This window comes from Ctenocephalides felis, unplaced genomic scaffold (assembly GCF_003426905.1).
Source record: "Ctenocephalides felis isolate EL2017-DRISC unplaced genomic scaffold, ASM342690v1 CF-g0.4_SCAFFOLD_01886, whole genome shotgun sequence".
NCBI classification, from domain to species: Eukaryota; Metazoa; Arthropoda; class Insecta; order Siphonaptera; family Pulicidae; genus Ctenocephalides; species Ctenocephalides felis.
The window spans coordinates 174,415,746-174,442,866 of NW_020538040.1; the positions used below are offsets into that span (position 1 = coordinate 174,415,746).

Genomic DNA, 27,121 nt, shown 5'->3' on the forward strand with positions numbered 1-27,121 from the left:
ACAACCCAGCGGTCAACCACTTTTTTTTTGTTTTATGTGTAGACTATATATATATATATATATATATATATATATATATAAGATATGTATATCTAACAGTGCTGGCGTTTATGTGTTGCAGCAATGCCCACGAAAGGCAATTTTTACTTGACATTATATTTGAGATATTTAACTTCAAGTGGCAATGGCAAGCAAAGGCAATTTTCTCTTAAGATTATATTTGAGATCTTTAACCTCAAGTAGAAATGTTATATCATACTGCTCGATATCGAGCTCGCCGAGATTCAAATAGAATCCGGCATTAGTTTTTGCTAACCCACGTTTTTAACCATTTTGTCACTATGGGATCTTCTACACATACTTGATCACATTATAATTGATATACATTCGGTCATTTCGATATCAAGCAGTATGATATCAAAGTTTAGTTTGTAGTTATAGGTTTCAAATATAATCTCAAGTGATGTTTACACTATATATCGAAACGTATGGAAAAATATAGAAGATTTTATTTTTATTATAATTATTTTATTATTATTACTTATACAGTATTTGTAATAGTATTTTTCACTAATAGTTTAAGTAATATTTTTATTTTCAATTAGCGCTATCTGAATTAAAAAGTCATCTATTATAATTAAATGTTTGCGCGATTTCTGTCACAGTAAGAGCGACAGTCATTCGAAAAGAAATCGCCAATTTGTATGAGTCGTTTGTTTTGTGAGTCACGCATTTAGAAGCTTTGAATAATTCATGTCATTTGACAAAATGCACACTTCTTCCAACGACCGCTATTGTGGCTTTGATAATTCAGAACCAGGAAATAATTCTGTCACGCCTGCAATCGGCCAATGTTTTTTTTTGCCGATTTTATTGCTTCGTTAAGTGATGAATTGCTATTTACAATGGAAACCCACGTTTTGGTTGCTTCCGAAAATTTAAACCGTGAATAGAAATAGTCAGTCTTGTCAGCGAAAAAGAAAACTACATCTAGTAAAGTGACGATTGTTTAAATATATATTTTTACAGCACTTAATAAGTCCTCTGAGCTGTTGTGCTAAATTTTCAAACTACGTGGCTTTTTATTCATGGCAACCCAAACGGTTGTCCTATCTCTATGATGAATTAAGTATTACAATTTCTGTTAATACTGATGGTTTATTTATTGTGCAGCAATGTCTGGCTATTTTTACTTGGAAACATTTTACTATCTATATTTTTGAGTAAAAGTCAATGTCACTACTACCACTGCTTGACATCAGGCTGTCCGAAGCGGGTATCTAACTTCTGTTTGAAATTCCACAGCTTAACCAATTATTCACTTATTTTTAAACAAATCTATTATTAATAATATTTTTGAATTAAGTTAATAAATATATTTGAAATAAAATTTAGTTACATGTTTAGTTACAACCAGAACTTGATAAGTCCTATGAGCTGTTGTGCTAAATCCTTGAACTAAGTGGCTTTTTATAATCATCATTTTTTTAATAATTATCAGCTTAACCAATTATTCACTTATTTTTAAACAAATCTATTAAATAATAATATTTTTGAATTAAGTTAATAAATATATTTCAAATAAAATTTAGTTATATGTTTAGTTGCAACCAGAACTTAATGAGTCTTATGAGCTGTTGTGCTAAATCCTTGAACTAAGTGGCTTTTTATAATTATCATTTTTTTAATAATTATCATTTCAAATAAAATTTAGTTATATATTATAGCATGTTAAAAAGATTAGATATATTTATTATTAAGTAAATATTTAAAATCCAATCTTTACTTTTTTATATATATATATATTATATACGGTATCCTCATCCTAATCCAACAAGGTTTGTTTTTTATTTTTTTTTTATCAAAATATATTTAAAATTTTATCAATATATATTTAAAAAGTTTGTCTCGGATAGCCTGATATCAAACAGTAGTGATATTGGCTTTCACTTGAAAATATAGATTTTGAGTTAAAATAGCCCTTACCTGGCATTACTACAATAAATAAAATATCACTAGTATTCGAGAAATTCTAATGATAAAATATATCAAATAGAGATGGGCTAACCGTTGGGTTGCCCTCTAAGAAGTGACGGTGTTAATGAGAATATTTATCACAACAGCCCGTAAAACTGTTCTGATTGCTAATATTCAAATATGTATATAATAAAAAAATATTTCAACTAATATTTTACATATTGTAGTAAATTTTTACTTAAAATATTTATTTTAACGTATTATTATAAAAAAGTTTTCGTTTATCTCATCTCTACTCATTTTTATCAGGTAGTCATGTTAGGTTTCCATTCTAACCTATCAGTGAAATCTCCAACAAACATTGGAGATGATAATATTTTCTTTACTGTTTATCTGCAGAAAAATTCTGAATATAAAAAAATATTGATAAGATCCACAAACAACTAGTTTTTTTCGAAATATATTTCAAATCAATATCTTTATACAGAATATATTACCCATGTTGATTGCGAGTTGCGGTTTACTGATATAATTCGTCTCAGATATACATACTTATTTATTACTAAAAATCTCAGCACATTGTGCGGTAAACATAACCAATGTACAGGTAATTTGATCGTATCTGATTGCGAATAAATATAGAACTTGGTTTTTTAATGATTAAAAAAAGAAACAAAGCTTATACCTGTTGATATCTATACGGGAATGATAAAATATATCTGTATTTGGTTTAATAAAAGCTTGGTGCATACGGCAATAAATTTTGATCATTACCAATTAATATAATACTTATTTATTCAGATACTAAAAGTTTTATTATAAAATAACGTGCTTGAACAGGATTAAAATATCATTGTCTTAATTTACGATCGATAATGAACAATAATGTGAACAAATATTTTTGAAATATTTTAATCAATACTTTTTAAATTTTACTGTTGGGTCTAAAAATTATTTTCCAATTAGTATTCTAGATTCTAGATAAATCAATATTTTTTTTAATGGTCCACGGAACACTTGGAAGTGCGATACGCGCATTCTGCGAAGATGTGATTTGTTTAGTAGTTCCGTGTTTCGCAAATTTCCGATCTGTTTGTAATGTGAAATTTCGTTAAATTTGAAAGTGATTACTGATTGAAATATGAATCATCAGTTATTTCCTGAAAATATTCTGTATTACTTTAATCAATTTTACGAGTAAAATTTACACACTTACAAATTTACAGCTCAGGGGTCTGAAATATAAATAGTAGTCCAAAACTTGTAAATTTTATACAAAACAAAAATAGGACTTTCTTAAAATTATTTAGGTTAATTTAATAAATTTGTTCATGAGAATATTATTTTCAAAAGAAAAAAAAAGAATATGAAAACTTAAGTCTTATGTATGACTCAAGTCAATCTTGATGACTGAAGATTATAATTAAAATTTGAATCCTCTATGGGCCGAATTTTTGTTTTACATCCAAAAACATTAGAGAACAAAAACAAAAAATGAAAAACAAAAAATTACGTTGAATTAATTTTTTGGTAATGAATCACGTGATCAAGTCACATCGGCTTATAATGTTCGCACTTCTGTGTATGAAAATGTTATTTCAGATTGAAAAGCCTAGAAAAGGTCATAAATATTGGTATTAGTTATCTTGACAATGTTATAGAATTCAGATTTATATGTCATCTCACGAAAAAACATAATTATTTAACAAAATATCGAAACATCTGGAATGACTTGGAAAACATTGGATTCCTATTGATAAGTGCTGATTAGTTTTTGGCAAAAGCAGGTCCAGCCGGTAATAAAGTTTTTGATAAAACGAAGCGTCCAATTTGAATGATTCAAAAAACATTTTATTTGTATTGACGAATTGTTTAAATTTTTGGAAAGGCAGGCCTAGCTGTTTCGGAAATCCAATAAAAAATGTTAAAAAAATGCTAATTGGGGATCAAAAATGATCATTAGACATATGCACATCAAATTATCAGATATTTTATAGAGATTTTAATAATAAGTGTATATTTTGTTGACATTTATATGGGTTCCGTACCAATGTTTATTCGTTAGACTGCAACGAATAGACGCGTAAACGTTTCGATATTATATCAAAATACCGAAATTAAAAATTTTAAAATATAAAAAACAATCAAATTTTTTAAGTCTTTTTTTTTCAAAATTCTTGAAAATCTAATTTTTTGAAAGTTTTCAAAAAGATTTAAATCTTTTTCAAAAATTTTAATTTTTAGTACAGAAAGTTCCAGCAATTTGCCTTAAGACACGAAGCCATGCACCACTAGTTCTTTTGATTTTTCGTTTATTGGTGTAAATCTCGGCCGATAGACTTCGAATCTCTTCTCCTCGAGTGTTGAGCGGCCGACGGACAGCGCGCTTGTTCTTGCTGCCGAAGACTTTTTACTTTCGGCCGGTCGTCGCTTCGCACGGACGACGGCGCTGGCTCTCGTTCCCCCGCTAGTTCTACTACGTTCGATGGCTTCTCAACATTTAATTAAAGCCGAAAATATAAAGTAATAAACTTTGTATAATTTTTACCAGCAATTTAAGATTTATATAAATCTCAAAACTATGATAAATCTAATTTGGTAAATAAATATTTGATGTTATACATTTTTATTTTATACGGTATAATAATTTTACTTGATTAATAAATTATCTGACACAACATGAAAAAATAATGGTTGTAAATTAAAGCTTTATTAATAATTTTTTCTACATTTTTGTATAGGGTAGAGCGGGGCTTAAAGGTCCGCGTGTAAAGAAATCCACCACCGATATCTCAAAAATAAATAAAGTTAAGAATTTTTTAACAACAATATTTGAAAGTAGAGGGGAAAAGATGTATAACCAGCCGGCACCTTCATTCTTACGACGTTGCTATCGGAAGATAAACGACAATGTTTAGAAATCTATAACACAAGTACTATTTTTTTAGTTGTTAGTTTTTATGTTTGTGAGCACTGTTGTTTAGTTTATAAGACCTTAATATAATTTTTATGTATATGTTATTAAATTTATAAGATGTCTCGTTAATTTTAGGTTAGATTCAACAGTTTTTGTATATAACTTCTTCAAAAGCTTACACCTGGGTGGAGTAAAAAGGACCAACTGAACCTTTACTCTGGCAATGGAGTGAATAATAAAAATAGCAAATAAAAAGGTAAATTCAGTTAAAACAAGTAATTTTACATGAGATAAATCGAATATATAGTTGACGAAAATACCAGATCAAGATTACTTACAGTGTTATTTCTGTAAAAAATGTACCCATGAAATTTATATTTTGCATTTATTGAATAATGTAGCTATTATTTCGTAAAAACCTTTTAAAATTAATATAATAAATTTGACTAGTTTGCCTTCTGGCAGTCCCATTTTAACCCGTCTATCGGGTAAAAAATAACACATTGCAAATTTGTGAAAAACAACAAAAAATACATTTTTACAATGATGAATTAACTGAGAGTTTTACGGAATATAGTCAGCAGTTGTTTGTTTGATATATGCTATATTTTGGATTATAATTGGTTTGGTTTTCACAATATAGCTCAAAGTCAAATAGATCTTTGTGCCCCGCCCAATCCCATATGATTTTTTTTTGCTTAGAATGATTTTTTTCATAAAATTACTTACGCATGCAGATAGAAATAAATACGACAAAATATTTTCATTTAAATTGTAGATAGCAGCGTAATGGTCTTATAATTATTTTTACTAAGAATTGTAGATAGAAAGAAGATTTCTACACTAATAATTATCTTATTATCACGCCACGTGTCATCGTTTATATTAGGTAAAGGCTAATGAGTTGTAGATTGTTATCGCATACCCCGTGCATTGCGCACGGAGCGGGGTTGTTCACCTCCCTACGACGCGTGTCGTACAGTTTGGGAAGCGCTGCTGGAAAGTCGACGACTGCGGGGATGGACGCTATCTCTTCGGTGTTCGCGCTGATGCGCGACTTGACCTGGGAACTTTGTCGTGCATTCACTACCTTACCTTAGTGTATATCTGGCCGTCGAAGCACGCGGTCAAGGCTGCCCGATCTGTCTGTATGTGTTGATACGTGTTCCTTTTGGCCGCGACCGAACCAGGAGCCGTACTGACCGTCCTCTAACGACCGCGAGGTGTCTTCGGCCGGCGTTTTGTGTAAGAGTCGGCGCCGCGACAAACCAAAGAGCGGATATGTTAATCGTCTTCGAGGCATCGACAGGAGAACTTTTGACAGGACATCGCTGCTCTTACGTCAGGTCCTCCTCGATAGGTTGATCTCGACGGTTCTCTCGGCCTGCAACGATGTTATCGGGATTTGCGAACCTCGTGTAGTACATTTGTTTGCTACCTTTATCATCGTGTTTCCCTCGTATCTCGAAAAGGCATGAGCCAGCCGCAAATGAGACAACAGTCATCGACCGTCTTCTTGAGGAGAGTTACGCACATGTACGCCTCGTTTTATGTATGCCGCGTGTTAATGTGATGTCAATGCGATTCCAGTTGTGTTTTGGTTGTGGGTTATGTTTACAAACGGTGTGATCGGTGTTATTGACTCAATAGGATTTATCGATACCTGCAACGGTATATGTATGAAGATTGCGAAATTTGCGATGTAAATAGTTGATATTCGTTTTACATAATTTATTTATTTATTTATTTATATAATATTTATTATAAATTTATTTATTCATTTATAACGAAACGTGGAGTGATTTAAAATAGTGATAAAAACATAATAATGAGTTATAGCGATTTTAATCAAAGTTACAGATTTTAGTTTCCCAACCATTCCATTAGTATAATTAAGTGTTTAATTTAAAAATAAGTAGTGAAAAATAAAAAATGGTAAGTTTTATTCATTTTAAATTTTTTTTTAAATTTTTATTAAATAATTATTAATAGTAATTATAAATTTTTATATATTTATATTAATTGTAGTATGAAATGTATATTTTGTGCTAGAATGAGCTAATTGCGATTATTAGGGTGATTAGGGGAATTCATGATATGGATAGTATCGAAGTTCCTTGCCCCCAGGGGCACAAATGCTTCCAAATTGATAAAAAAAATCTCTGAAAGTTTTAGCTCTTAATAATAACTTTAAAATAGTCTGCACTCCAAGCAAAGTTCCTTAGTTCTTCTTCCTAAGTAAGTGTAACACTCCTTTTATAAAATATATCAAATTTTGGTTGTAATTTTTTTATTTATGATCAAAATGACAAAATACAATGTTATTCTCAAAATTTTGATTCATTTGTCGCAGAGTTATGAAATTCTAAAAAACAAATGGAATTTTTCTCATGTTATTTTCATAAGAAACTTTGGTTGAAGTGCGGACTATCTTAAAGTTAATATATTTTTTTTTACTATTTTTCTAATTACAATCTGTCTTTACAAAAAGGAAGACATTTAGTAATTTCGATGATATATGAAATATTAAACCTTAGATCTAAAAGGTTACCCAGTAGTAAGCCTTTTCAATTTTGATATATTGAATTTAAATATTGTCATTATATAGAGTAAACTTAAAAATAAAATGATCTATGAGGTAAAAGTTAATATTAAGAGATAAAACTTTCAGAGATTATTTTATCGATTTTAAAGCATTTGATCTCATGGGAGCAAAAAATTCGAAAATATCCATATCAAAGATAATCATAATAAATATATCGACGTTGATATGAGACATGTTATTACAGTCAATATCTTAATTAGCATGTCTTTTGTTTTTGGAAACAAAAAATATTCTATATTTTGTTTTTTAAAAATGAACAATACTCTATAAGTTTTGACAATATATCAATTTTACAATATTTTTTAAAATTATTATGACATTCATTAAGTGTCGAAACTAGTACAACTAAAATATATTTAACTTGAGTACTTTTTTATTCAACGTATTGACTGTTATAACATGTCTTATATATATATATATATATATATATATATATATTTAAATGATCTTCATAAAAGTAGTTCTTACAATTATAATTTATAATGATACCGCTATGCTACTACTGTACTAGTTTTCACATGGTAGAACTATTTAATGCAATCACTACCATTAGTCTTCTTCATTTTGAGATTACAAATTTATATCTTCCAAATTAATTATAACAAACATTAAGAGTTTTTATTTTTCTGATATATCTATCTTACAGGATTCAATTTTTTATTATATTTTGTAATCCGTTTATACCTTGCCAATTATTTTAATAATTCAATCAAGTTAGTTCTAATCCATGATTTATGACCAGAATATATGAATTCATCAAAATTAACATATCCTATTATATATTCATGTCAATAAACCTCGAAATGTATATCGTGAAATTAAAATTTGTACTGTTATGCTCGTATAATTAATTAAAATACCAAAATCAGCAATTTGAAATAAAATACTAATATTTTTTACTAAAGTACCATTAAGCTTTAGAACATCAATGCAATGCATACGTAAAAATGCCATACCTGTGTAAAACATGTACAGCTATAAAAATTTTAAACAGCAAATACTAATTAACAGTAAAGTCAACGGTATTATTCCTTGCAAGTTGCTCATACAATTTTATGAAGCACTGATGTTTATAGATTCAATGTGTATATACATCTTGGTACTTATACTTGCATATGTATTAAATTATTTATAATGTATTTTAAGAAACATTTTAAATGCTGGTAAAATTATGTCTACTTTTTTTATATAAAAAGATTAAATTTCTGTTCCATGAAGCTTTTTTCCCCCTTATTTTCGAACAGCAATCCTAGAGTCCTAAAAGCTACAGATGGTCAATACAATAATGTCTAGTTTTTTCATATAAAAAGATGAAATTTGATATTTTGCACGCTAACAGCAAATACGTCTTATCTATATCATGAATTCCTTTTTTCTTTTATTTTTGAACAGCAATCAGAACTTAAAAGTTCTGTAAGCTGTTGGGATGATTTGACTTAATACTGGTCAGTTTTACAGATGGCATCCCAAACAGTTGTCCCATCTCTGTAATTAGATTTGCTCTTGTAATTAATTTTATTATTACAATTTCTGTAATTAGACAAATATTTTATTGATACAGCAATGTCGGATGAGAGCCATTTTCAGTTGAAATATTGCTATCTATATTTCCAAGTGGAAACCGTTGTTGCTTGACAATAGGCTGCTCGAACCTGGGATCTCTGATTTAGGTTTAGTAGCTTTAACCACTTACCTACGAGACCATATTAAATATTGGTATAGTTACTGTCATCTTAAATATGATTCCAAGTGAAAATATCAATTTCCAGGCATTGCTTCATCAAATTGAATAATATGACAGCCCTATTAGATAAATTCCTATGATAAGGTAATCAAATATGGATGGATCAACTGTTGGGTTACCATCTAAAAATGCGACGCAATGTTCAGTCCAACAGATTATAAAACATAAGGTTCTGATTGCTGTTAAAACATAATTTAAAAATTTTGGTATAGTTATAGTGATCTTAAATATGTGTCCAATTGAATATAGGCATTGGTTATTAAATTGAATAATAAGACACCCTATTAGATAAATTCTAAAAATTAAATTGATCAAATATGGATGGATCAACTGTTGGGCTACCATCTAAAAATTCGACCTGAAGAAAAGTTTCAGCCCAATAGCTAATAGGACATATTGCTGGCAAAATATTTTTTTGTTTTTTTGTAATTGTTTGAACAGCAATCAGAGCTTATATGTTCTATAAGCTGTTGGTTAAGACTTATGACTACTTATTTCATGAGAGGCAATCCATCGATTTACCATTCTCTTATGTGTGGGATATTTTTGAAATTAGCTCTTACGTCTAATAGTTAACATGTGATTGGATGTTGCAGCTATGTCCACGAAGGACGATTTCCACTTGGAATTATATTGTGATCTATAAACCCAAGTGGAAATTTGACATCAAAGCTGGCTGGCAAAATATGATAATAAAAAATGTTGGTATAGTTATAGTGATCTTAAATATGTTTCCAATTGAAAATAGCCCTTTCCGGGCATTGCTGCATCAAATTGAATAATAATAGTCAGTCCTATACGATACATTCTAAAAATAAAAGTGGATCAAATATGAATGGATTAACTGTTGGGTTACCATCTCAAAAACGAAATAAAGAGAAAATTTATCCAACAGCTAATAGGACGTAAGGTTCTAGTTCTGACAAATTTTGAAAGAAAAAAAATAGTTTTTTTTTATATTATTTAGCCTTGCTTACTCTGAGCATTTTTATTTATTTATATTCTAATTAAAAAAAAGTTGGTAAAGTTATTTCATATAAAAAATATTAAACTTTATATTTTTACCAGCAAGTTGGTATGTTTATCTATATTACAAATTCAAAAATATTTAAATCAATTTCTAAATATTACATTCGATATATATTTTTTCACCTGCTGTTATGATTTTTCTCCTTGGCATGCCATGATCAGTCGTGCATAATATTATGAATGGAAATTGCATCGTACAACAGCGAACCGAGAAGCCGATGAGAAAATCATGTAGAAAATTATAATAGAGTTAATTACATTGCAAGACCGACTGATGTAAGTGCACGCGGGACTAATTGGACATTTTTAACATTTCAGATGTACAGGAGGCGAGGTTCAAACCTCGACGTGTATATTGCGGCTCTAGTGTTTTGTTGGCAGCATTTACTAACGTCATCGTCACCTTTATACCCTTATCATGGATCCTTGTCAGGTAAATTTGAATTGGAATTTTAGACTTGTATTTTTTAATTAACTCTTGAACGTGGTGCCGGGCAAATAATCTTAGAGTGTGTGTTCATGATCGAATTGATACAACTTGAAAACCGTCAGTGAGCTTTTGGATTCGGTATGGTTTAGTGGAAATTTGAGAATATTAGACCACAATCCAGTTGGTGAGATTTTTTTAATTGCCACGATATCAGAAAAATTTCCCTATGGTAACTTTATAAGAAATTTAGTTGAAAATGTATCAAAGAAAAAATGTTTCTTGCCAAAATTCCTGGAAAAACACTATTTTTATCTCACACATATTACATATATGTCTGGTTTGGCCTTATTCTAAAACTGTTTTCTAGATTTTCTGTAACCTCCTACCAGACACATATGACTGACATGGCGATTAACGTGTTTACAATTATGCCACGTGAAATGATAATCTTTGAGAAACTTAGATGATCAGTTATAACTTTGTTATAAATCCACTACCTTACCAACTAATAAAAATAGAGTATTGGAACGTTAACTTGACAAAAATCGTTTTCAAATTTTGAAGAATGAAACACTAGTCTTCTTCCATAAAGTGAACTCTAAATTATTATAAACTTCCCGTAGGGTCAGTTATAGTAATCGCAAAAAAAATCGAAAATAAAAATTTGTATACATCTTCTCATTTCAAAGGTTTCTGAACTGGTGTGTGTGCGTGTGCGTTTATGTGTATGTATGTATGTGCGTGCGGATACAATTTTTCGTCAACGATTTTGAGAATGATTCAGAATATATTCGATTCCTATTGATAAGGAGACGTGCTGATTAGTTTTTGGCAAAGGCAGGTCCAGCAGTTTCGATAATACGGGGCAAAAAGTGTCAAAAATTGTATTTAAATTTTTGAGAGAACGGAGCGTCCGATTTTAATGATTCAAAATTCCATGCACCACTAGTTTTTTTTGTATTCTAACTTTTTTTCTCTCTTTCATGTAACAATTTCTTATAAGATTTAAATGTATCTTGATTGATATTTTTAAGAAAATAAGAAGCTTACTGTGCTTTGGCAAGGTACAAAATAAATAAACTTTATTATAAAACTTTAAAAATTTGTTTGATTATATAGTTTTGTTTGAATTATATAGTTTTGTCACAAATTAAAGGAAAAATCATAAAAGTAAAAGGAATATTTGACCATCATAAATTTGTATCTGTTGCTTTTTACAAATTTCTTACAAATAATTCAAATTAAATATACACTTTTTTGCCATTTCCAGCGAACTGTTTTATTGAATTATTCATAGTCAATGACGATTTTCTAAAGTTCGGTTTTTGTGGAAAATTTGGGATTTTTTTTTTAATTGTTGGAGGGTCTCAATATGTAGCAGATAGTTTTGCTGATTTTTAGGCTTTTTGTATGCATGAGAACTTTATAATTCAGATTGATTTGCAATATTTGATCCAAAACTATTAGGTGTAGTTATTCATATAGAGACCTGGTTGCTATAATTTCAAAGTATGTACAGTATCCAACAACCGTACTGCTAATACAAAAGGTAATTAATATTCTGTCATGTTATTAGCATTTTTTATCAAACAACAAATACTAAAATTAATTAATATTGCTCACGAGAAAAAAATATGTAATTATCTAACTATAAAAAGTAGTGCTCGCTACTAAAACAATATCATACCAATGAGTTCCAAATCAGGAAGAATTGCGGTTAATCTCAAAAACGCTAAGCAGAGCAAGTGGCCGATCTACTTCCAAAAAAACTCTACGACCCAGTTTAAAAAATAAAAGAAAAAGACGAATCGATTATGAATTCACGATCTTGGCAACTGTTGTGCATTGTCATCCGTCATATACATACTCGTATGAGGAATGACTATTGTCACACATTTTACATTGTGTTGGAAATCGCAATACACACCGGATAACGGCCTCGATTTTCTAAATATGTGTGTCATCGTGTTCTTTGACAGAATTCTGTTCATGACATTATAGAAACACATAATTTGCTTCGCTTTTTTAATTACCGAAAAACATCCGAACAACGGATTACGTAAATATTTGAGAGCTTTTTGTCCCTGCTCTTTGAGATGTAGTTTTTCGAGACACGGTTCTCTTAAATCTTTCACTATTTTTTGGGTTTTTTGTAATAGGATGCTTCAACTTATAAAATTTTATATTTAGAGTAGGGTTGGGCACAAAGGACCAATTTGACTTTAAGTATTTATACTGTCTAAAATTTAGACGTCACAAAACATAACATATATCAAACAAGCAACTATCGAACTATGTTCAGTAAAATTACTAGTTAAATCCCAATTATAGAAATGTGTCTTTTTACTATTTTTCTAAAATTTGTCATCTGTCCCTTCTTACACCATAGGCGTGGAATATGGCACAGCCAGAGGGCAAACAGATCCAATATCTTATTTTTAATTTTAAAGGAACTTTACGAAATAATAGATACATTATTAAACTAATGGGTAAATTTTTTACAAAGAAAACAATGTACATAACCTTGATCTGGGATTTTATCAGCAGAATTTGATTTTATATATCTCTTGTAAAATTGCTTTATTTAACTTAATTCACTTTTTATTTACTATTTTTTTTAATGTTTACGCAATTTAAGTAATTTTATTTACTATATACTAGAGCTCAAAACCAAAAAAACTTCCAAAATATAGACTTTTGGTATGAATATTGATACATTTCTGGTTATCTCCTGATAGCGACGTCGTAAGAATTGACTACACATCTTTTGCCTTCTACTTTAAAATAGTATCACCATAAAATTCTATACCTTGCTTTTTTAAGTAATATATTTGATATTTATTCCCAATATTTATTTCCATTAACTTCTCTTAGACTTCTAATAAGTCTAATAAAATCGTCAATTTTTCTATGCATTGTTATCAGAAGGTCTACAACTCGACAGGATTCATCGCAAATATTTATTTTTCATATTCAAATATATAATGGTGATAATTATATATTTATCAAAATAGTTGTATACGTATATGGAGATATTGAACTCAATGAATCGCGTGTGAAACTAACTTGATAAATATGACGAGTGACTGCGTGTAAAAACAATATCGGAGTTTTGTAGAAATAGATTGTTTAATGATGTAATATTGAATCTAAATATATATGTTTAATTTTATATATATATATATATATATATATATATATTTATATGTGTGTGTGTTGGGTAGATAGGGACTTAAAGGTTCGTGGGTGAAAAGGGGCACCACAGATATCTCAAAAACAAATAAAGTTAGGATATTTTAAAAACAACAATCTTTGAAAGTAGAGGGAGAAAAATATATTACCAGCCATCACCTTAATTCTTACGACGTTGCTATCGGGACATATCAAAATAAATGTTTGAAAATCCATAACAAAAGTATTTTCTTTCGTTGTTAGTTTTTTTGGTCGTGAGCACTGTTGTTTAGTTTACGAGACTTTAATATCATTTTTAAGCATACGTTATTCAATTGTTTTATAAGATGTATTGTTAAATTTAAGTTATTGGTTGAATAATGTAGCTATTGTTTCGTGAAATACCTTCAAAATTAAAAATAAACTTTAAGCCCCGCTATACTCTACCGCATTTCTTAATTTCTTAAAATTTATACTAGTGGTACATTTAATTAACTTCCCCTATGGTAAATTATAGCAATCGCAAAAAAATCGAAAACTAAAATGATTGCATATCTTTACGTTTCAAAGGTTTCTAAACATTTTGGCATACCTCAGAAAAAATGTATGTGTGTGTGTATGTATGAATGTATGATTAGATACAATTTTTCGCCCACGATTTGAATGATTTAAAAAACATTCGATTACTATTGATGAGAATACGTGCTGATTAGTTTTTGGTGAAGACAGGTCCAGCCGTTTAGATGATACGGGGCAAAAAGTGCCAAAAACGATAACTCAGTTTTTGAGTGAACGGAGTACTCGAATTGAATGATTCAAAAAACATTTTACTTGTAATGACGAAAAGAATAAATGATGGATCTTTGGCAAGGTAGGTCTAGCGGTTTCGGATACATATACAAAGTAAAAAAAAGTTATTTGGCGAGCAAAAATGAACTTTAGACATATGCACATCAAATTATTAGATATTTTAACAATAAGTATAAATTTTGTTTACATTTTTATAGATTCCGTACCAATGTTTATCCATTAGACGGCGACGCGGCGCTTACGCGCTTCGATATTTCGTCTCTATGCAGTTAAAGCAGTACGATTGCTTTGAAAAAAAGTTCAGAATTTTCAAAATATTTCAAAATAAATTTTTCTTCAAAAAATCTTTTTTTCAAAAAAAAGTAAATTTTTGTCAAAATAGTTTCTCAAAAATCTATTTTTCTTCAGAGTTTTTTTTTCAAAAATGTTTATCTTTTTAAGAAAAATAATTTTTTGTACGGCAAGTTCCAGCAATCTGCCTTAAGGCACGATGCCATGCGTCCCACTAGTTTAATTTTTACATTTAAAAATTTAGATAAATTATTATATTTTCTCAAATTTTGCAGTGCTGATAAAAGTTCTTTCTCAAAATTTGTACTCGCAGTGCCTTCAATTATGCATCTAATAAATGATATTATTCCAATCAATTACAAATGCCATTATGTAAGAATCATTGCCGAGTTCGTCGAACGCTCTCAAGTCGCGAGATCTCGATGCATTAATATCATCATCGCAGCCGCGAATCGGCCGTGACTGAGGTCGCGATCTGTTCTGTATTTCGGGGTCGCGTTGCGTTTACATTTGCGTGACGAACGTGCGACTATGACAGTCGAGAAAAACTTAAGAGAAGAGAAACAAATATTGTTTAATGAAAGACGAAAATCGAATGTTTCTCTATTTAAAATGACAAATGATCTGTTTATTTAAGCACAAGGGACGTTTTTGGTATGGCAAACACGCCATGCCAAACTATATACTGCTCGACCCATTGCAGCGTATGATACTTGGCTCGTTACGAATTTTCCTTCAGAACGAATAAATCTTTTATTTTGTTTTTCTTTTTTTTTGTGTAATTATCTTTTAATTACAATTTAATTTATCTATAAATATTGCCATGTGATTTTTTTTTGGTAGGAAAATTTTCCTTTCCTCTTTTTTTGTCACACAATTATGTCACAACTTTTATATTTTAAATATTAACTATTGTTTTACCATATATGATTTATACCTATTGTTTTACCATATATGATATCATATCTACGAGTAAAAATCCGAAATAAGAAATATTATGTATAAATACATTGTGTATAAATACATTTATATTTACTGAAATATATCTATTTATTATTATTATTATTATTTAAGCACATTTAAGAAATAGGTGATAAAATGTAGTTAACAGATATAAATAGCTATGTTTTTTTTTCTTCTAAAAATGAAATCATAGGCAATTTGTTCATTATTAATTATAAAAAACAATTCAAAATGTACTGTAATTCATATTTAAAATTCCAATTTTTTACCAATTTTTTAAACTTACTTAGCAGGGTAAGTTATATATAGAAAATTTTTATATATCTTTACGTTTCAGAGGTTTCTGAACATTTTGGCATACCTTAGAAAAAATTGATGTATGTGTGTGTGTGTGTATGTATATGCGGATACAATTTTTCGTCGACGATTTCGAGAATACGGATCAACCGATTTGAATAATTCAAAAAACATTCGATTACTATTAATAAGGAGACGTGCTGATTAGTTTTTGGACAAGGCAGGTCAAGCCGTTTCGAAGAGAGTTATCATTTTCTTAGTTTTCACACTTCACATTTTGGAGTTTACATTTTTATTAAGACTCTCCCGTGGATAGTGAATGGAGTTATGGGCTTTTAATCAGAAATTTCACGTTCGATACTCACTTAGGACAACCTGATGTCAAGCAGTAGTGATGTCAGTTTTTTTATCAGAAAATATAAATAGCAATATGTTTACAAGCGAAAATAGATCTTACTGGTATTGCTACATCCAATAAAATATTATGTATTTGTATTCGAGTTATTCTAATAATACGTTCATCAAAAAGAGATGGGCCAACCGTTGAGTTGCTATCTTTAAAGCCACGTCATTAAGCCTGATTGCTGTTAATAATATAAAAAAATAGTTCTAATGTGCATGTGCGTATTTTATTCATTATTTGTTATATAAAAACACAAATAAAAATATATTTTTACCTATTGTAATTTATAGGTAAAATTTTTCAAATTTTAGTATTTAATCACTTTTATCTTATTTCTTTCGAACAGAAGTGTTATCATTTTTTTACCGTTCATGTCACAAATTTTCTTCACGTTTATTTTTATTAGAGCTCCGCCGTTGATTGGTGGTTAGAGCTGATGTCAAGCAGTAGTCACTTGAAAATATAGATTCAATATGTTTCCTAGTAAAAGTAGTCCTATCCGGCATTGCTGCATCCAATAAAAAGTCATCAGAGTTATTTTAATTAATCGACATAAGCCAACCTTTGGGTTGCCATATAATACTTTTGTACATAACTAAACCATGTTATCAGAAAATATATACTTCTTATAATTACATATTACATTGAGTCTTGAGCTCTTGAGCAATAGGTATTTAATAATTATCTTCATTAATTTGCTAACATAATAGCTTATTATATTTATTGTTACTTTGGATAATAATATCTAGTAATAATAGATAATAAAAACTTTAGTTGTGTATAAATATAAATATAAATATAAATATAAATATAAATATAAATATAAATATAAATATAAATTCTATTTCTTTTAAATATGATTGGGATTTATTTTCAACAAGTATAATTGTAGATGATCGAACGGATGACGGATTTTTTTAACAATTGTTCGCAGATAATTGTAGTGAATAGTAAAGACAGAACTATTCAAAAGCATAGATATTATAGTTTAATATCAGTACTTTTATTACTTTTATTAACGTTGTTATTTTTAATTCTACAGTACCTTTAATTAAAAGTAAGTTTTTTATTTTATTCCTACAGAATATATTTCATTACTTTGTTTGCTTTAATGCTGGAAGTTGTTCTCCTGACGAAGTCCAATTAAAATACTCATGCGTGCTTGAGTCTTGAATATCATATACATGAACGCTTTGCCTATCGCAATTTTATTGTTCTAATAAAATATACATTTATTGCAAAACATTGAATGTTCGATTGTAAAAAATGCAAAAGCAGCAGTCATGTATAAAACTTGACATTAATTCAGAAATTCAATTTTCTCCTGCAATATCTCAAATCCTTATTTATGCGGATGCCAGCGTGTTCTATTTCAGATACTTTATTGACCAGTCAAATTAGCAGGAAACATCGACACTCGTTCAAAACTTTGATTAAAACTAACGGTTGATATTACGTGCCGCAACGTATTTCGTTTATGCATGAAAAAGACGTAAATTTAACAAACAGTTATCATTAGTATAACGTCAAAAACATTGGTTGTATTTTTGCGGGTTTCTACATTTCTGGGAAGAAATAAAATATATTTGGAAATCAATTTAGATCACACACATACACCAGCATCGCGTATATATTTGTATTCTTGATCAGAATATTGGCAGTGTATTGATTGAACACGATAAGAATGAATAATGAAATATTATAGTACTTTCGAATATAGGGCATAAACAAGTATAAAATTATTATAGCTCACAAACATACAAAGATAAGTTTTTGTTTTATTACATTATGTTCGATTCGATATAGTGGAAAAAGGATAAAATATAGAATAACAATTTACATCTATAACCGATGCGATGACTTCTAATGTGGATTTTAACATGGTAACTTAGTGGTTAACCTATCTCTATTAAATGAAAATGTTATTAGTATTCTATAAATGCCGGTGAATGGCTATTTTTACTTGTAAAATATTTCTATCTATATTTTTAAATGACAATCTATAATACTGCTTGATATCAGGCTCTTCAAGGCGGTTAACGAACCTGTAACTTTTGATTGGATGTTTATAGCTTTAAAAACGAACAATACTTGCAAGCTACAAAAAAGCCGATAAACTAAGGTAAATTTCTGGAACTTTCCGTATCGTAACTTAATATTTTTAAAAGCTTTAGATTTTTTGAAAATTAAAAAAAAAATTTAACATTTTTTTATTTTTTTTTGAAAATTTTACATTTTTGAAAACATTTTAAAGTATAGAGTTTTTTTTTGAAAATTTTGAACTTTTGCGATCGCGCTGCGTATCTAATTAAGACTGAAATATTGAAGCGCGTAAGAGCCACGTCGCTGTATACCGGTAAACATTATATCTCGGTTAGAAACCCAAGGAAATGTAAACACAATTGTACTTATTATTAAAATCTCTATTAAATATCTGATAATTTGATGTGCATATGATTAATGATCATTTTTGACCAAATGCCATTTTTTACATTTTCTTAATGAATCTTTGAAACCGCTGGTCCTGTCTAAAAATTTAATCAATTCTTCATACCGTCAGCACAATTAAAGTGCTTTTTGCACTGAGTCTTAAAAACTGAATTGCCATTTTTTGTACTTTTTTCCTGTATTTTTGAAACTGCTTGACCAGCCTTTGCCGAAATCTAATCAGCACGTCTCGAAATCGTCGACAAAAATTTGTATCCGAACATACATACATACACATATATACATCAATGTTTTAGGTATGCCAAATATTCAGGGTAGTAAAAAACGTGAAGATATGCAAAAAATTTCATTTCAGATTTATTTGCGATTACTATAACCATAAAGTTTATTAAAGTATCGCATTGTTTATAGATTTGAATATATAATATTTGCCTCATTTATATAAAATTATTACTAGCAGTGTAACAAGTAAAAAATAAATATATAAAAATGGTCATATAATTATTAAAGTGTTGTATTAATAAGTTCTTGACTCAAATTTTACCTAAAATTTTCTTTATAATCAGAATTTGATTGGAATATCCAAATGTCCCCTTATTCATTAAGAACAAGTAGTACATGATATTTATACTTTAGGCCATCTAACGGCATTGAACTGAAATTTGTGTAAAATCATTTGAAAGATCTTAAAATAAAATTCTTAGAGCCATTGTAAACATCCCTTGGCATGTTACTCATGAGACGAGTATCGTTAGATTTACCAACTGTTCAAGAAGTAATAAGAAACATGTTCAGATAATAATTGTGATTGTAATTCATAGATGTATCCAACATTCAAGTTACAAATTTAAGAAGTTAACTAGAGGGGCGCATGGCATTGTGCCTTAAGGTACTTCCCGTACCAAAAATTATTTTTTTTAAAAGATTAACATTTTTGAAAAAAATTTACTCTGGAAAATTATATTTTTGAGAAACTATAAATTTTTGACAAAAATTTCCTTTTTGTTGAAAAAAGATTTTTTGAAGAAAAGTGTATTTTGGAATATTTTGGAAATTCTGAACTTTTTTTCAAAAGCAATCGTACTGCTTTAACTGCATAGAGACGAAATATCGAAGCGCGTAAGCGCCGCGCCGCCGTCTAACGGATAAGCATTGGTACGGAACCCATAGAAATGTAAACAAAATTTATACTTATTGTTAAAATCTCTATAAAATATCTGATAATTTGATTTGCATATGTCTAATGATTATTTTTGACCGCCAGCTGGCATTTTTTTTACTTTTTTTACTAGATCTCCGAAACCGCTAGACCTGCCTTCATCAAAATTAGATTAGTTCTTTATCTTGTTAATACAAGCAAAACGTTTTTTGAATTATTCAAATCGGACGCTCCGTTCTCTTGAAAACTGAGTTAACGTTTTTGGCAGTTTTTGCCCCATATCTTCGGAACGACTAGACCTGCCTTCGCCAAAAACTAATCAGCACATCTCCTTATCAATACGAATCGAATGTTTTTTGAGTTATTCAAATCGCTTCATCCATGTTCCTGAAATCGTCGACGAAAATTTGTATCCGAACACACACACACACACATACACACACATACATCCATTTTTTCTAAGGTATGCTGAAATATTCAGAAACCTCTAAAACGTAAAGATATATAAAAATTTTCATTTTCGATTTCTTTGCGATTACTATAACTTACCCTACGGGAAGTTAATTAAAACCAACCAACCTGAAGATTTAAAAAAAAAGTGGCCAGCAGAGATAAAAATTTATTTAAGACTAGATAATCTATAAAAGGAGATCTCATTGAACTTGACCTCTATATATGATTCAATAAGTCTGCGCCATCTTAATGTGCATCTATGCATATATCGTAGTTGCATCTGTTGCACGGCGTAATCGCTTTTTGCTGCTGCGTCGCCATGTCCTGCAACGTTTTACCGTTGAATGAACCCGCGACGTCTCGATCGGCCCGCGGCCGTGATCATCAGCGATCGGGAGACGCGCGACTCCATACGATACACCTAAACAAGAACGGATGCACGATTACCGTATTACCGGATCACTCGTCCAACGGTCTCACCTATATCCGCAGACCGCGGCGCGCATTGACGACCGACGACCGTGTGACGCGAGCGTCTATCCATCTCGGCTTAATTGATATAGGTGATATAGATCGATCGAATCGGGGACCGGTGAGCCAGTTCGATTCGAACCGGTGTAAGACAGCAGAAGACGATCCTTGGTTTCAGTCAATGCGATCATATCGTTTTTTGCCGCTGTTCAGACTTTGCCTATAATTAGGTCAGGAATATATAACCTTTTCTTTACGCTGATCGTTATATATGTTTAATTTACTACTAGGACTTAGATTTATAGTGGGTAGACTAAGTACGGATGTGCCAGGTTACGGTAGTGACACTAGTCATAATAGCTAAACTATACTAATTATGAGATAGGGTCCAGAAGGAGGAAAGTATGTTTGTTTGAACAAGTTTCCATTATTGTATTGAGTCAGCCCTACATTAACATAATCTGTATACCGAATTGCTTTTAAAGAGCGAAAAATAGGTTTTTTTGTTCAAGTTCTTTCAATAATAACTGTTACTTGTATACTGTATGTAGAGATAAACTATTTTGTTTGTTATTTTGCTATAAGTTGGGCATTAGTAGTTAATTACTTTTGTTTAATGTGACATGTATATATTGTGACATGTATTTATGGTCCTTTTTGTTTTGAAATTTAAACAGATAAAGAAAAATCTAACTTAACTCAGACAAAGTATGAAAGAGAGAGAAAAGGGAAAATTCAATACAAGAAAACAAAAGATTTCATAATATAAGACAAATCGTTTTAAACTAGTTTGGTCTTTATAGCTATGGTTTTTTAACCTATTTTTATGTCTGTCCCAACCGCTCTTTGGATGTGGACACTGACTCTTTTCTTGTATGATTTGATTTTACGACTAACCCATCGTTTTGAAAAACAGTATTTTAATATTTTCTCATAGACAGATGTTTAAATTACCATTTAATTTACTTATCTTTCAGCTAACTAGTATATTAACAAAATTGCTGGTAAAAAAAAGTGGCACAACCGTGCCCAGTTTTTCCTATTAGGTACTTAGTAATGTGGCTTGAAACTTGCTGCACTCATTCAGACATATTTTTTCAACAGCGATTAGATCTACATGTTCTGAGAGCTCTGAGGTCCCTCGTACATTTTAACCTATTAAATTTTTAGAGAGGGCAACCCAGCGGTCAACCACTCTTATTTTATGTGTAGTTTACTTATATTAGAAACGTTTACCTATGCCCACAAAATGCGATTTTCACTTCAAATGATGATTGTAATTCTTGGATAAAATAGAAATGTTGTGGTAATGCTATGTCACGGGACTATCTTCGTATGAGGTGGTAGTAACGATCTGTCAAAAAGCTATATTTTTGTTGTGAGATCAAGCGTTGAGCACCCTAACTTTAAGTATGCGTTTCAGAAAGTTGCACTTATGATAAAATTGTTATTCCACGTCTGTGCGTTTTGCAAGTTATGTTTAATGTGTAAAACGCCTGATCGCACAGCAAATACATAGCTTTTAGACAGTTTTTTATTACTAACTCATACGAAGATAGATCCCTAAAATAACATTACCATAACATTTCTATTTCATACGAAATTTGATCTCTATATTTGAGATTTATAACTTCAAGTAAAAATTTGATATCATACTGCTTGATATTGAGCTGGCCGAGATGGGAAACGAAACCGTGCTTAGATCGTGCTATCTCACAATCTTAACCATTACACCGCAACAGGCTCATTTATAAGTAATAAAATATTATTTGAACGAGCTTGAAATAACAACCACTTGGTATTAACCGCTCCAAATATTTTCCCACCAATCTTATAACTGTACTATTTGTTTAAAATCTCTGTCATAGGCATATTCACGCTCCTGAGCATTAAAAAACAATATACAAAAAACCATCATTCAATTCGTTCCTTCAAAAAAAAATTATAATCTACTACCTCTTGTGTCACATTCTTCGAATAACTTTTTGTCAAAAATAGGTAAATTTGTTCCTGTGAATGGTGTCGATTTTATTGTATCGGGGCACGTATGAATACCCATACTTGTCTCATACGTGCTTTTAAAGAAAAAACTTCATTTTTATCTCAAAGAAAGTTATTGTGATGACATGTGTGTTGTCAATTGAACCAAAATTGCTATGTTGTACGCGAGCAGTTTACCTACATACATAAAGTATTATCAGTTTTATGATTCATTCAATTTCTTGACATAGTCCCAGCGAATGTGTTAGTTTCGTTTCGTTTGAAACAACAATACTTTCTACGTTGAAAATTCACAATGCTCGCAATGTCATGAAGCAAGTGTATCAAATTAATATTGCAATTTTTACTTTTCTCTTATTCATATTATATTAACACTTTTTGAAGATCAATTGTATTCAGCAAGTGTATTCGAGTTTTTTTCGTTAAACAAATGTTTTTCTGAAAATCTAGAACTTTATATAAGCAAAATCTTAAAAAATACATCTTATAAAACAATTAAATGAACTATATTTAAAAATTATATTCAAGTTTCGTAAACTAAACAACAGTGCTCAAAACCAAAAAGACTAACAACAAAAAAATTACTTTCGTTACAAAATTTTGCCTTATCTCGTAATAGCAAAGTCGACCATTTCAAGGTGAAGGCCGGTTGCCCAACTTTTGCCCTCTACTTTCAAATATTGTTCTTTAAAAAATCCTAACTTTACTCGTTTTTAAGATTTTGGTGGTGGATATTTTTTCCCGCGGACCTTTAAGCACTGCCTTATACCCTATATATAATAATATTTTGTAACACATTATAATTTATATTGTTGAACTAATTGATTGATTACTTTTTTTTTATCGTAAATCTATTTGGCAACCAACACACTGTCATTAATTTTTTATAGTTACGCGATAAATAAGCAATTATATAAAATTGAATAAATTAATTAGAATTAATTATATACAGTAGTTGTAAAATTACACTAATTATATACGCAAAAAAGTCTTCTTAAAAATGAAGATTTGATTTGCCTATCTTGTTATATGATGAGTTTTTTTTATTTTAATTAATTCTTTTGATTCAATTCATGGCGAATGAATGAGAAAGATTATTGAACTGTGCCACTAATCAATGGCAGAGTCTAATTTTCGGATCTAATATAAATGCTATGGTAATGTTATGTTACGGATCAATCTTCGTATGAGTTGGTAGTAACAAACTGTCAAACAGCTATGTATTTACATGAAACTTAACCTACAATACACACAAACGTCAAATACCAATTTTATCATTAGTGCAACTTCCTGATGCTCTTCAATGACACATGCGTGAAGTTAGGTTTTATGTGTAAAACTCCTGATCCCATAGAAAACACATTACAAAAGACAGCTCGTTACTACCAACTCATACGAAGATAGACCCGCAACATAGCATTGCTTTAACATTTCTATTATATCCCAGAATTGGTCTCTGAATGTATCTGTAGATAAACAACACCTTTATCATAGTATGTCATCATTAGAAACTATTACAAGGAAAAATGCTTTTAAAATTTGCAAACCAAATTTCAGCTTTCAATACCCTGTCTCTGTGCCGACATCGTGAGTAAGAAATTTTTCTGTCCGTGCTGAGTAATAATACGTGTTCTAGCAAATACAAGAATCGCGTTCTTCGAGACCTACATGGGTTGTCCGATGGTCTCATAACAAAAGAGTCAGCCGCGATCCTCAACCTACTTTTGGCGGCGAGCGTGGGCGCGTTTGCCGCACATAACAAAAAGTGAAATAGAACGCCAAGAGTAGAGTAGGGGAGACTGGGTACGGTTGTGCCACTTTTTTGATTAGTCATAATTTTGTTAATTTACCATTTAGCTGGGAGAAAAGTGAATTAAAGGGTAATTTGAATATTTGTCTACGTGGAAACACTGAAATACTGTTCTTAAACACGATGTATTAGTTGTAAAATCAAATCATACAAAAAAAGAAACAGTGGCACAAAGGAAGGTTGTGACATCGATTGGGGTCAGTAGTGGCAGACATAAAAATAGGTTAAAAATAATAGGTATAGACACCAAAATGGTTTATAACGACTGTCTTTGTTATAAACAAAACACAACAGAACATAAACATTCAAATAGAGCTTATGAATAAAATATAACAATATACAACAAAAAATAATTTTTGAAACAAAGTTATCAAGAATTCTTTGTGCAGTTTTTTTTCTTATCTTGAATTTTTAGATATTTTTCATTTGTTTAATCTTCGCTCGAAAAGGACAAGAAATACATGTCACAACCGTACCCAACGTACACTTTTGAAAGCAAATCATTATTATGACTGAGCTAAATTATCTAAGCAAAAACTAATTGCTTGTAATTAACTACTAATGTTCAACTTACAGCAAAATAACATGCAAAGTGATCTATCTGTATACAATTAACTGTTATGATTAAAAAAAGTCGAACAAAAAAACTTAAGTCCTGTTCAAACGACGCTTGTCTTCTGGGCTGGATAGCATGCTTGATTTTGTTGTGGATGTCGGCGCTAGATTTCATTATAGTTTTTCAAGCCGTTTGCTTCACACGTTGCCAGAAACCTTGCAAGGTTTTTGCGTGAAACTTGTTTTAGCTTGCTAGATTATCAGATATTATAAGTCACATGACAAAATACTGCTTTCTTATTGGTTCGAACGAACGAATCCATCCTCAAGAATAGCGCACGCTATAAAACCCTAATCACACGAGGCTTTTTTTGTCTTCTGGCTAGCATGCTAGTTGTCAAATCGGCAAAATGTCGTGAAAAGTTAGAACGTGCGTTATTTTTGTTGAATGGATTTGTTCGTTCAAACCAATAGGGAGGCAACTTTTGGTCATGTGATTTATGATATTTAATAATCTAGCAAGCTAAAACAAATATCATTCAAAAATCTAGCAAGCCAGAACAAATCACACTCAAAAATCAAGCGAGCTAAAACAAATCACACTTAAAAATCAAGCATGATATGTAGCCAGTCCAGAAAACAATTGTCGTGTGATTCGGGCTTTATTCTTAGGTTTATGGTTCATCCACAAAAATAGCGCTCGTTCTAATATCAAAATCTCGCTTGCTGGAAACAAATGGAGATCGATATGACGTCAGCAGACCAAAAAAGCAACGAAACAAGTGTCGTGTGGACAGGGCTTTTCTTTTGACTCTTAAATCAATGCGGTTTACGGATCAAGTTAATGTAAGGCACTGACCAAAAGCAATAATGAAAACTTGTTCGAACAAACATACTTCATCTTTTCATCTTTTGGATCCTATCTCAAAATCACTATAGTTTAGCTGTTATGACGACTGTACCCTGGCACAAACCGTACCGACAATTGACCGTACCCTGGAACAAACGTATCCGGTCTTCCCTATCAACTGTGCCGCTGAACTACCGCCAGTTCGCACTATGCCTTTTTATTCCGCATATTGCACGTTCATCTGGCACTTTCGCTCCGTAATTTCGTCGCGCGCATTCGACGGCTATTGTCTCCTCCACGAGCGGCACGTACGGCTCGCGCTCGCACGTATGAGGTATGCTAATAAATCCTTGAAAGATGGTCCAACCCAATGCCGTTTGACTGTCACAAACTGTAACGGTAGTTGAATTTATCTGGGAAATTAAAATATAATGCATATTAAAATTAGTGACATAGATGTTTGTAGTAAAGAGGAACTAGGAACGTGTTGTAACAGTTTTCTTGATGTAATTAATATATCTCGAGGTCCACTGGTTATATTTGTACGAAATAAGGATGGATTGATGATTCAGCCTTTCCTTTACCGAATCAAGTAAAAATATTTCCATAACTATTTTTTATTATTTCACAATTATTCCTTTTCTAGAAAAAGTGAGGTGTTACAACTTACCCCGGGTGGGGCTAGTTGTAACATCTACCGGGGCAAGAAGTAACGACAATAATACCTCTCATAATTT

At 30.5% G+C, this 27,121-nt stretch overlaps 1 protein-coding gene across 1 annotated transcript in view; it reads left to right on the forward strand.

Annotated features, from left to right (window-relative positions):
* The first annotated feature begins 6,624 nt into the window (after positions 1-6,624).
* The window catches only part of LOC113378331 (serine proteinase stubble-like), a 61,142-nt gene continuing 40,645 nt past the window's right edge, over positions 6,625-27,121 (forward strand). The window contains exons 1-2 of the mRNA XM_026618869.1: positions 6,625-6,829; positions 10,591-10,705. Of these exons, the coding sequence (XP_026474654.1) occupies positions 6,827-6,829; positions 10,591-10,705 (118 nt within the window). The 5' untranslated portion in view covers positions 6,625-6,826. The remainder of the gene's footprint in view (positions 6,830-10,590; positions 10,706-27,121) is intronic.